Source organism: Periplaneta americana, chromosome 11, assembly GCF_040183065.1.
Source record: "Periplaneta americana isolate PAMFEO1 chromosome 11, P.americana_PAMFEO1_priV1, whole genome shotgun sequence".
Taxonomy (NCBI): Eukaryota; Metazoa; Arthropoda; class Insecta; order Blattodea; family Blattidae; genus Periplaneta; species Periplaneta americana.
Window position 1 is genome coordinate 169,128,313 of NC_091127.1, and position 13,373 is coordinate 169,141,685.

A 13,373-nucleotide genomic window follows, 5' to 3' on the forward strand; every position below is an offset into this window, starting at 1 on the left:
TGATGGGTACCCAAGATGCTCACTGAGGAACACAAAGCCAAACAAGCTTCCAGTGCATTGAGCTTTCTCACACGTTACAGTGAGCAAGGCGATGAGTTTGACCATATCGTGACGGGTGGCGAGACTTGGGTGTCTCACGTGACACCTGAATCGAAGCAGCAGTCCATGGAATGGAGGCACACTGCATCGCCAAGGAAAAAGAAATTCAAACAAACCACGTCAACACACAAGATCATGTGCACTGTTTTTGGGACAGAAAAAGAGTCCTACTCATCGAATTCTTGCCTCAGGGTGAAACCATCAATAGAGAAACCTATTGCCAGACCTTGAAGAAGCTCCATCGCGCAATTCAGAACAAGAGACGCGGGATGCTAACTGATGGAGTTGTGTTGCTTCAAGACAACGCTCGGCCACACACAGCTCGTGACATCCAAAATCTCATCTCAAAATTTGGCTGGGAACAAACTGACCATACCTCCTACAGCCCAGATTTGGATCCAAGTGACTTTCATCTCTTCCTGCACAAGAAGTTCCTCAGTGGTCAACATTTTGATGGCGACAATGAAGTGAAAACAGCAGTGCAGGAGTGGTTCGCATCGCAGGCGGGCGAATTCTACAATGAGGGGATAGAACGACTTGTGCCACGACTCGATAAATGCCTCAATAATGGTGGAGATTATGTTGAGAAGTAATTGAAGTGTGGGGAATACAATGCAACAAAAATGGTTTGTAAATATCTTCCCGTTTACTTACTACACCCTTTTGGAACTTACTTTAAGAACAAGCCTCGTACTTTTGTCAGAAATACTCAGACGTGAACATGTTTGTGACATGATGCCTTACAGGTATGCGGAGGCTTGGATTCTCGTCACAACAATGGACTATGTTGTACTGTTTTCTTTAGATGCATTCTACTAAATCGGTGGAGCAGTGTATCGCTGAGTCTGAAAATAAGGATTGTCAAACAATATGCTACTCACTTTTTCAGTTCCCGAAATGAGACAGCTCGGTTTTAGACATGTAAATGCAACAGGATGGTGCCACTAGTCATATAGGATTAGTGCCAATGGCAACCCTTCGACAATTTCCTGGACACCTCATTTCCAGATTCAGTGATATCAATTGGCCATCCAGGTCTCTGGACAAACCTCACTGGACTACTTCCTGTGGGGTTACTAAAGGAGAAGGTGTACACCACAAGACCCAGTACGATTGATCAACTCAAAGAAAACATCTGGAGGGAGATAGAGGCCAGTCCGGCTGATTTACTGCACTACATTATGAAGAATATGACGAAGAGAGCACAAGAATGTTCTCATCGAGGTGGTGCGCAGCTACAGGATGTGGTATTCAAACGATAAACATAGTGCTGACCTTGTGTATCTTGGTTATGACGTTATGAGTCACACATAGCGCTTAATAAATGTGCTTCTTCTCTGCCTAGAAATATGCATTTGAAATGTGTCTCATCCTCTGTTAGACCCATTAGTGCTGGCGTTCCACAAGGCTCTATCTTAGGTCCGATATTATTCAATGTATATACTTCGGACATTCCTGCAACACCAACTGCACAAATTGCTATGTATGCAGACGATACAGCTATTTATGCAACCCATCGCAACATTAACATAGCCTCAAATCATCTTCAGGAAGCTTTAAACATCATATGCCCTTGGCTTGGAAATTGGCGCATCGCACTGAACTACAATAAATGCAAAGCAATGATATTTACTTTGTGTCGTCCTGCTAATCCTCCATGCATAAATCTTTCAACCAATGTGATACCGTGGAAACCAAAGGATGAAGCTGTAAAATATCTTGGAGTGCACTTAGATCACCGTCTATCATGGGAACATCACATCAACAACAAACTTAAATTGGCCTACTCAAGACTCACTAAATTATTATATCCGCTCCTCAACAAGAAATCATCTCTGAAGCTACAAAATTGCATGCTACTTTACACATCTCTATTACGACCTCTACTGCTTTATGCCTGTCCTGTCTGGGGAGGAGCTGCAATAAGTGAAATTAAACACATCCAGTCATTTCAAAATAAAGTCCTACGAATTTCATTCAATTCTCCTTGGTTTGTCCGTAACAGCCAACTACACAGAGAAACTGGTATTGACACAATCAAACAGTTTATTCATTCACAAACTAAAAAGTTCTATAACAACCTAGAAAATGTTCCAGGCGCCATCCACTACTCTCTCGGAAGGAAGTCCACATTTCCCACCAGAATCAAGAGCCAACTTCCAATGGACCTCATATTATAATCAAAATTTATCATCACACCAACCTATAAATAATTATTTATTAACAATTATTTTTGTTCACTGAGGAGCCCAATCTAGGCTGCCCTCAATTCAGTGTCATGTATTATATTTATATTTTATTTAGAAATGATCTGTATAGTCCTAAATGCACTGATCAATCAAATTATTAAAAAAAAAAAAAAAAATCTGGTCCACCCTGTATGAGAAATGTGGTCTCTTCAACACAAAAATGTTTTGCAACAGTCGTTATTTGAATAATAGGCTAAAGATGTCACAAATTTATAAAAAAAGATTTATTTAAAATACAAGTTGTATCACTTTACATAAAACTATTCTGATACACGAATAACCCTATATGACAATCTCAACACAAAAATGTTTTGCAATAGTAATTATTTGAATAATACGCTAAAAATGTCACAGATTAATAAAAAAAGATCTATTTAAGATAAAAGTTGTCACTTTTTACATAAAACTTGATACATGAGCAAGTTAACTAAAATCTATGTCTAGGTACTAATCTTTTCTTTCACATGCGGCGACTCCTTAAAATTCTTCCTGGTGATTGGGAAGGTATGGTTTCCTCTGTCTAGGGAATATAAAGACAAAATGGCAATGTTAGAAATAGTTTCTATGAAATCTTGTATGGTTAAAAGAAGTAGTTACTACTTTTCATTCAGATGTTAATCATGTATATTTGCATAGTTCTGGGGCATTATTTTATATAAGCCACAAAACTGGCTTCATTTATACACCGACGGATCCTTGATCTCCAGAGAACAAGGTGCCGGAGTAGGTGTTATGTGCTGTCTCTTCTCACTTTATAGATCTCTTGGATAAGGAACAACAAGTTTTGATGGAGAAATCATTGCAATAAGTGAAAGTCTCAGGAATCTTCTATGCCACATCAATAAATTTAAAAATGCAGTTATATTGTCAGACTCCAAAGCAGCTATTCTATCAATAGTCTCTAAACACACACCTTCATCTCAAACAGCAGAAATAACTAAAATGCTCTCTCAATTAATATCACTCAATAAAAGAATTGTATTCCAATGGATACCATCCCATTGTGGAATCCTGGGAAACGAGAATGCAGATACTTTAGCAAAGAAGGGCAGTACTGCTATTTACAGACCTGTTACTAAATCTAGTATTACTCTGTGAAGAGATTTATTAAATCTACATACTTAGACTTCAACAAACAAAATTTGATAACTCAATCCCATGGGAAAAAATGGAACTCTCTGCATCAAAATCCACAGTTAATTCCCGATTTACCACGAAAATCGTCTGTAGCTGCATTTAGATTGGCAACAGGCCATGATTGTTTGGCCAAACACCTGCATAGAATTGGAATATATCAGTCCCCTAACTGTCCATTGTGAAACTCAAACCAAGAAATGGATTCGGAACACCTCAAAATCTGTGCTTCAGTGGCTGGCCATGATAATATCTTTGAAAAATATTGGAGTGCAAGAGGTCAAATGACTTTATTGTCAAACACCTGGCATTAGAAAACAACAACAACAACATTTAAATAAATTGTTACGGTCTCATTTTTGGATAATGGATGGTGTGGCAAATTGTCTATCTGTGGCGAATTGTCCCTATTACCAATTTTCTGTGGTCAATTGTCCCAGTTACCAATTTTCTATGGCCAATTGTCCAGAACCGCATTTTTGTGCATAAGAAACAGTATTCCCTGTCGTGTTGCCTTTCCTGATGTTAGTCCAGACAGCTGCATGGATAACAGAAGGAAGAAAAATTGCACCCGGAAATGGAAAGGACAAAATTTAGACTAACTAGGAACAGCCTCTCTCTCTGTTCCATGGAAAACTGACATGATGATGGTAATGGAGGCAGTAGCCATTGATCTAATCTAGTTGGTAATCAATTATGTTTGGACTGACATGAACATAATGATTGAAGGAGTATTACTTCACCCATTCTCTATTCTTTTGGAAATAAAAAACATAAAAATAAAATCATGGAAAAGTTGTTGTTTTCTAATGCCAGGCATTTGACAATAAAGTCATTTGACCTCTTGCACTCCAATATTTTTCAAAGATATTATCATGACCAGCCACTGAAGCACAGATTTTGAGGTGTTCCGAATCCATTTCTTGGTTTGAGTTGCACAATGGGCAGTTAGGGGACTGATATATTCCAATTCTATGCAGGTGTTTGGCCAAACAATCATGGCCTGTTGCCAATCTAAATGCAGCTACAGACGATTTTCGTGGTAAATCGGGAACTAACTGTGGATTTTGATGCAGAGAGTTCCATTTTTTCCCTTGGGATTGAGTTATCAAATTTTGTTTGTTGAAGTCTAAGTATGTAGATTTAATAAATCTTTTCACAGAGTAATACGTAGATTTAGTAACAGGTCTGTAAGTAGCAGTGCTGCCCTTCTTTGCTAAAGCATCCGCATTCTCGTTTCCCAGGATTCCACAATGGGATGGTATCCATTGGAATACAATTCTTTTATTGAGTGATATTAATTGAGAGAGCATTTTAGTTATTTCTGCTGTTTGAGATGAAGGTTTGTGTTTAGAGACGATTGATAGAATAGCTGCTTTGGAGTCTGACAATATAACTGCATTCCTAAATTTATTGATGTGGCATAGAAGATTCCCTAAGTAGGAATATTAAACTACTATGTCTCTACACAATGAAATTACTAATAGTAGTGTTATCAGATTGTGTATTACTTTCACAATTTAATAAATAAAGTGCCAACTTTACTCACTTCAACTGGATCCAGCTCCAAAGATTCATCAAAATTATTACTCGAGAACAAATTTCTGCGTCGACTTTTACTTCTCTTTTCCAGTGATTCTAGAAGACAACAGAGGTCAAATTAAAACTTAAGTTCTTATTTAGACTAACTTTTTTTCTTTGATATTCAATATATTGGTACTATATAATTAGGGCTAGGATTTTGATGAAATTGCAACTTTTTTCTAGTAAGCCAGAAACATAGCTGCTTTAGTATTTATATGTTGTGTGATAAACTGAGTGTTTTACAACATATTTGTTAGAGCATTTTTTGTTTTATTCTGTCATTTTTGGGGTATTTTCATTTAATTTTGGCCATAAACTCCCATTATTAATTAATTTTTTTTTTCTTTTGATATTTTCCTTATATAATTTTTCAATTAATACCCATTATTTTGTATATTATTTTAATCGTTTTCTACACAAATATTGTCATTTTAACGTAGTGCACCCTCACATAATGGATCAGTCCAACCACCCTTTCAATATAGACTCCTCTATACCTGCTAGTTCCGGATAAGAGTGGCTTTGTGGTGGACTACATGGAACTACATCAAATAAAATAATTAGTTGAAGTGTGCTACTAAGAAAAATTATGTAAAATTAAATAAACTTGAATGTTGGTACCAGAATTTAATTTAATTACTAGTCTAAATATTAATATTTCTGCTAAGCCAATTATGTAAGATCAATTTTAGGGCATTTTTGAAAGATTTTTAGTTCATAAATGCATTGTTTTTAGGACATTTTTTCATGATTTATAGGTCATCAAAATCCTAGCCCTATAAATATAATATCATGATTGGAGAGGGAGAGGGAGAGGGAGAGGAGAGGAGAGGAGAGGAGAGGAGAGGAGAGGGGAGGAGAGGAGAGGAGAGGAGAGGAGAGGAGAGGAGAGGAGAGGAGAGGAGAGGAGAGGAGAGGAGAGAGGACCTTTCAAATCACTCACGGACCCACAGGGGTCCACAGACCACAGGTTGGGAACCACTGGTTTATAATATGAAATTTCATATCGTCGCCTGAATGCGAGAACTAGGTAACTTGATTTTTCATATTTTGTGACATCGCCTATTTACTTATTGATTGCACTAAGGAATATGTCTCGTTTTCTTTTACCTATTTGCTATATTGGAAAATAGATGTCGCTGGTATCATTCGATCAGTTACCTAGATCCTGGATTACATTTTGTGCGATTTTTGCTATGCTATAAAAGAGGTAACTAAAAAACGCAAATTTCGAGTTACCTAGTTCTTGCATTCAGGCAACGAATTTCGCCAATCACAAATCATGATCGTGGAACTTGACGTCTTTAAGACAGGAGAGCTACAATCTACGTACTGTTTTACCTTAGGACTTCAAGTCGTACATTCAAAAGCACACAAAGGTTAATATGAGAGATGACATACCTGCATTTTGTTTCAGTTTTGAAGGCTGCAGCTTTCTGCAACAGAAATGTGAAAAGTTAATAATCTCACAACAGAAATATCAGGTGAATGAATAGAGTGCAAATCTAGGACAGTGAAGTGATCTACAGCTTTATCAAATTACTCTTTGAGAATAATGTTTGGATACAGATGTGGGCCTTATAACTCGAGCTCTGAGCTCCCTAGTCCCACAAATGAGACGCAGCCAACACGACTTGGTCAGTGGTCACTATGGAGGAGGAATAAAATTACTAACTGAACGAAAATCATTTGCCATCGGTACTACTGAAGAGTTCGAAATAATTTCGTGACACCAGTAAGATACCACTCCTGAAGCAATCAAGCCAGGAGACAATGGGGTAGGGTGGTCAATTCCTCTCCAGTTCAAGTTATAAGGCGCACATAGTACCCACCATTGTGTAACAATCAACACTATTATGAAGTCGAGTTTTGGGTTTTCCTGATGGACAATAGCAATGTAAATAATATTCATATGAATTATACAGGTTGTTTCAAAAAGGACTTTACAACTTTACAAGCATACAGAAATTTATCCACATATCTTACAGAATCAGTTCACGACAATACGTCAAGTTTGACTCATGTAGTGCTGTAGTACGAAATTCACCATAGACGATATTGTGCATCAAGATATGCTCGAAATTTTCTCATTGCACAGATTGACGAAGATGATCAAGATGGACGCAGTCACTACCAGCAAGATGGGCACCACCTTACTACTGTTTCGAGGTTTGTGAGCTACTCGATCGACATTTCCCAGGTCGTTGGATTGGTCATGCAGGACCAACTGCATGGCCACCTCGCTCACCAGATCTGACCCCCCTCTTCCCCCTAGATTTTTTCGTGCGGGGATTCGTCAAAGATCGAGTGTTTGTTCCTCCTTTACCTGCTCATCTCACTGAGCAGAGAAATAGAATTAATGCCACAGTTGCAGGAGTGACTCCTGACCTACTGGCTCGTGTGTGGCAAGAGATTGACTATAGATTGGATGTCTGCCATATCACAAACGGAAGTCACAATGAACCAAAATAACTGCTTGGTAGAAACTTAATGTATTGGCCTTTAAAATGACACCTTAACCATTTCTGTAAGTTATATGAATAAATTTCTATAGGCTTATAAAGCTGCAAAGTCTTTTTTGAAACATCCTGTATAATGCTATATAATCATGCATGCTCTACAGATTAGTAATATGTTCAATGTAAAAACTGGTAGAAGAAAAATAAAACAAAAACAATGAAGATTTGATACTCCCGATCTTACTTCTTTTCAGAGATTGTAAGTTCTGATGGGTGCATATTTTCATCTGTCACTTTCTTGCGTGTTCGGCGAGATCCTTGAATCTCTTTTGAATGAGTAGAAATAGTTAATTGTTTTAGTTCTTCATTTAGAAGTTCATCATTAACTCTATGTTTACTCTTTATTTCATCTTCTAGTCTGGTTACCTGAAAATACATCAATTTGATAAACACAAATCCTTAGATACTCTATTAATCATGTGTAAATTCGATTCTAAATTATGACATTTTTATGCATTTACTTCTTCATCAGCTAAACAGAAATAAATTATTCAATTTTAATTACTAAATATCTGCATAGCTGGTAATTAAAAAAATTAATAATTTCACCTTTACTTTTTAACTTTGCTCTAGAATATGCCATTAGGAATGTTCAGGATAACACAGAGGGTTTAGAATTGAACGGGTTACATCAGCTTCTTGTCTATGCGGATGACGTGAATATGTTAGGAGAAAATCCTCAAACGATTAGGGAAAACACGGAAATTCTACTTGAAGCAAGTAAAGAGATAGGGTTGGAAGTAAATCCCGAAAAGACTAAGTATATGATTATGTCTCGTGATCAGAATATTGTACGAAATGGAACTATAAAAGTTGGAGATTTATCCTTCGAAGAGGTGGAAAAATTCAAATATCTTGGAGCAACAGTAACAAATATGAATGACACTCGGGAGGAAATTAAACGCAGAATAAATATGGGAAATGCCTGTTATTATTTGGTTGAGAACTTTTGTCATCTAGTCTGCTGTCAAAAAATCTGAAAATTAGAATTTATAAAACAGTTATATTACCGGTTGTTCTGTATGGCTGTGAAACTTGGACTCTCACTTTGAGAGAGGACCAGAGATCGAGGGTTTTTGAGAATAAGGTTCTTAGGAAAATACTTGGGGCTAAAAGGGATGAAGTTACAGGAGAATGGAGGAAGTTACACAACACAGAGCTGCACGCATTATATTCTTCACCTGACATAATTACGAACATTAAATCCAGACGTTTGAGATGGGCAGGGCATGTAGCACGTATGGGCGAATCCAGAAATGCATATAGAGTGTTAGTTGGGAGGGCGAGACGTAGATGGGAAGATAATATTAAAATGGATTTGAGGGAGGTGGGATATGATAGAAACTGGATTAATCTTGCTAAGGCTAGGGACCAATGGCGGGCTTATGTGAGGGTGGCAATGAACCTCCGGGTTCCTTAAAAGCCAGTAAGTAAGTAATAATTTCACTTCACTCAGTTTACTGCAAAAAAACTTCATTGCCACGTTTTTAAAACATATCACTGATTTTTCTTCATACTGTTAAATAAACATTTTGGAGAAGATTTTCCAATCTTTATTATTTACGTTTTACTTTAAAGTTGAATATGGGAAAAATGACGAGTATAGTTGCTCATATCAATCAGATAATATACAGAGTGTTTCTAAATTAGACTGACAAACTATGGGATCAGATAGATAACCTTCTTTCAAACAGTTTTTGTTAAGGAATCCATGGGCTGCAATACTTTCTTTCAGAGCAAGAGGGGTTCCTCTCATTACATGGTTCGATCGTACAGGAAGAGATTGAAGTAATTAGATACGTGAAAAATGAATAAACAAATCATTAATGTTACAGACACAATTTAGTGACCCAAACATACAGAAAAACACAAAGAAAACAAACCGAATGAAATGGAAAAACACTCACTTCAGTGTTAAATAAGCAATATGGATCCATTGCTTTACTGTCTCGTCACTAAAACACACGTCCATTGACTTCCAGACAAGCATTGCATCGATATGCCAAATTTTGTTGTACCCTAGCAAAGACGCCAGGCATTTCCCTGATTTCAGATACTGCCCAGACAATGCGTGTTGCAAGATCTTCAGAGTCAACAAGGCTTCATAAACCACAGGTAGTGATCAAATTGGATTAATGTACAGAGCTCAGGGAATAAACAAACCGGGTGACAGGGTAAACAAAACTGGTGGTAACATTAAACCCCTCCTGCACTGAAACGAAGTGTCCAAGCCCATGGGTTTCTTAACGAAAAGTGTTTGAAAGAAGGTTATCTATCTGATCCAAAAGTTCATCGGTCTAATTTAGAAACATCCTGTATAACAACAGTTACTAATTTCTTTTCATAGAACATTTTTACTAGTTTAACAAATATTTAATTTCTCATACACATAATATTGAACAATTGCTGTACTACATCTGTGTAAATAGAATTTAGTATTTTACATGCACACAAAGATGACAATTATGTGCATAATTTTGCGAAAAAGTAAGCTAGCAATTGTGAGTATAAAGAGTTACAAAATAAAAAACAAAGCATAAAAATAAACAAAAAGCCAGTTTTAGACCGAACAGGTATAAAATATTGTTTACATTTCTCTAATTCAGTTTTAGAAAATCGTTTCAAATCCAAGTTGCATACTTCAGTATAGAGCTAAAGCTTGTGAACGTACAAACTTTACTGAAGGACACAATATTTTCAATACTGTTCCAACAAAATTATTCGAACACAATAATGAATAATATAATAATCCGTGGTGCTACAGCCCGTGGAGGGCCTAGACCGACCAGCCAGCTGCTGGCCTCACGCCCACATGCCGAAGCAGAGGTGAACGATCATCAAACCAGAATGGAGGTATCGTGTGGTTAGCACGATGATCCCCCCAGCCGTTACAGCTGGTATTCGCAACCAGATTTCGCTACTTATCGTAGCTCCCCAAGTGCATCACGATGCTGGGTGGGCACCGGTCCCATACACTGGCCGAAACTTCATGAGAAAATTTCTTCCCCCATGAGGACTCGAACCAGCGCGCTTTCCATAACGCGAGTCCTAGGCAGCATGCCTTAGACCGCGATGCCACGGCGCGGGACCAATAATGAATAAAGTAACATTGTCTACATCATCACAGAATTTGAAAGCACAAGACAAATTAAGTGAGGACGGACTACTTAAAGAGCCTAAGTTTTGTAGCACGATAATTTCCATGGACTAAATATCTCAAATTCTATATTCAAAAGTTAATTACTTGCTAAATCTTATTATAATTTGATGAAATACATTAAATTTTGAAGACAAATTCAGGGAAGAGCTTCAGTTCTGTCTGGTAATAAGATTACACTGTTGAAGTGCTTTTCTTCTTTCTTCTGTAAACAGATATAATCTTTAGAATTGGAAGTATGATTATTCATTGATGATGAAGATTATAAACATACTACATCACACAATGAAATATTTTGCATGAAGTATGAACTGCACGGTAAGTTACAAGATTCAGTTTTATTGTATCTATCTGCTTACCTTCACATAGCAAGTTTTGAGCTCTACATCTCTCAATGCAATTTCTTCCTTCAACAGTCTAATTTTTTCCTGGAAAAGAAAGTAGATTGAAGCTAAAATTTTAGGGAATTAAATCATTCCAAACATGTATATAGTCCATTAACAAGCAAAAATACATGAAGTAAAAAATATTACCTCTGAGAAAAATTAGTTCTGAAAGCTCTTGACAAAACTGAATCCTCAAAATATTATTTTTAGTAAGTTGTTTCTCTTTATGTGTATATTAGTTAGTGGGGTTTAAAAAGGGCGCGTCAGCTACTATCACTATTTGCGCTCTCTTTATGTGTATTTAATTTTCCAATCTAAGTTTATACACATATATTATGCACATTATATACGTCTTTTTCTCAGAAGTAATATTTTTGACTTAACCCCTTACTGCATAGGACAGTTTTGCACAGACTGGTATAATATAATAATAATTTTAGTAGTTCTCTTTTTCTCAAATGATGTCACATATGGTCAAATCCAGTTATTGACAGTGTGCCATATCTGTCCCAGTATGCAGTTTGAAATATTATATACTTATAAGTAAGGAGCGGATTCCTATGTAATTAAATATTCTTTTTGCGTGTGATAAAACACAATTAACAAAGTTAAAAATTCCCAACATGAAGTTTCAAGTTTAAAACCCGAATTTTATTTCACATAAAAACACATTTTCACAAAAAAAAATATGTAAATAGATATTTTCAGGAAATCTATTATAAACATATAAATCTTGGAGTTTTTTACTTAAATAATTTTTTTACAAGAACTTTAAAATATTTTAAAACTAAATCAATTATATCACTCAGAAGTACGTTATCTTTTTTTAAGAATGTTTGGTTGCTTCGTGTTTCTAAGCGCTGTATGGTGTATCCATTCTTGTAATAGTATCGCCTCAAGTTCTGAGAACTGCTAGGCAGCATATCAGTGTTATTATTAGAGAATAAATTAACATGGACAAGGAGGAGAGATCTTGCAACACATAATTAGGAATGTTTATTGTTGCTGAAGATGATTTCATCCACACTTTGTTTGTGAAACACAACAGATAAAAGCTCGGGTGTGAACATTACTTAATTTAAACAAATCTCTCGCCTCTTGCTCATATCTATCAAGTAAGGCAATATATTTTGTTGTGATTCCCTGTTATTGGGCTTCGTCAATCAATATCCTTCAAGATATACTGAAAGATGGTTATTTAAAAAACGATTTGGCTTTCCTATTAACAAATCTAAGCTTTTTGTGTGACACCATAGAAAAACCGGAAACATCGAAAAACCTGTTGTCTGAAACAGGGAGGTGCGTGCCATGGAAATTAAACTAGACTCGCTACCAGGTTCAGAAGCACAATTACTAAGGGACAAATTCCTGAATGTGTTTGGGAAAAACAGTGGATATAAAAAAATGTGTAAAGTTGCTCAAGTATTGGAAGGTGTGCCTATAGGTGAAATTGACAGTGTTTGTGTTTGTGACATTCCTCTCTTTAAATATGCACGTCTGACGTCCTGTGATGTGGAATGATCGTTTTCACAGTATAAGTCGTTGTTCAGAGATAATCGGCATGCATTTGTGATGGAGAATTTGGAGATGACCTTTGTTGTTCACTGCAATTCTCAGCCAACTACTAGCACTCAAGTGTGGTTGGTGAATACCTAGTAACATTTTTTTTTCAAGCTAAGTAAGGTATTTTGTCATACTTAAAAAAAAAACATTTTTTATTTTTAGCAAATATTTTCGTACTTTTTAGCACATAAAAAATAAATATATTTAAATTTTTAGCACAAAAAAATCCGCTCCCTACTTATAAGTTATATGAATATAAAACCAGTATGTGCCATATCTGTCCCAGTATGCAGAAAGGGATTAACCCTTTTGTGTTTTGCTTGTAAACCAACGATATGTTACCTGATAATGCATAACACGCTCTCTTTTTATACTACAAGTGGTTGGGAATGTACTATCATTATTTCTATCAATCCCTAGATACTTTGGAGCTTCGAGTTACTTGTGTGAGCTTTCTGTTCTCTTCATTTCTTGCTTAGATAAGCATCAAGTTTCAGTATACTTACGACAAAGCATTTTAAATGATAAAGCAGCTATAGAAGCATTCAAAACAGGCATTACAAAATAGCATATGGAATACCTCAATTAGCTTTGACTACAGTGTGCCACATTTTTCAGCAAGTTCATTCTAATAAGGAACTGGCAGAAATTCTACTTCAGCATAATGGTGGACTCTTTCACA

General features: G+C 36.3%; 1 protein-coding gene across 1 annotated transcript in view; it reads right to left on the reverse strand.

Annotated features, from left to right (window-relative positions):
- Positions 1-2,548: 2,548 nt before the first annotated feature.
- LOC138709583 (kinesin-like protein KIF20A) overlaps positions 2,549-13,373 on the reverse strand; it is a 90,522-nt gene continuing 79,697 nt past the window's right edge. Inside the window, exons 30-34 of the mRNA XM_069840465.1 lie at positions 11,102-11,170; positions 7,770-7,951; positions 6,468-6,502; positions 5,032-5,120; positions 2,549-2,868 (exon numbers count right to left, since the gene is read on the reverse strand). Of these exons, the coding sequence (XP_069696566.1) occupies positions 2,809-2,868; positions 5,032-5,120; positions 6,468-6,502; positions 7,770-7,951; positions 11,102-11,170 (435 nt within the window). The 3' untranslated portion in view covers positions 2,549-2,808. The remainder of the gene's footprint in view (positions 2,869-5,031; positions 5,121-6,467; positions 6,503-7,769; positions 7,952-11,101; positions 11,171-13,373) is intronic.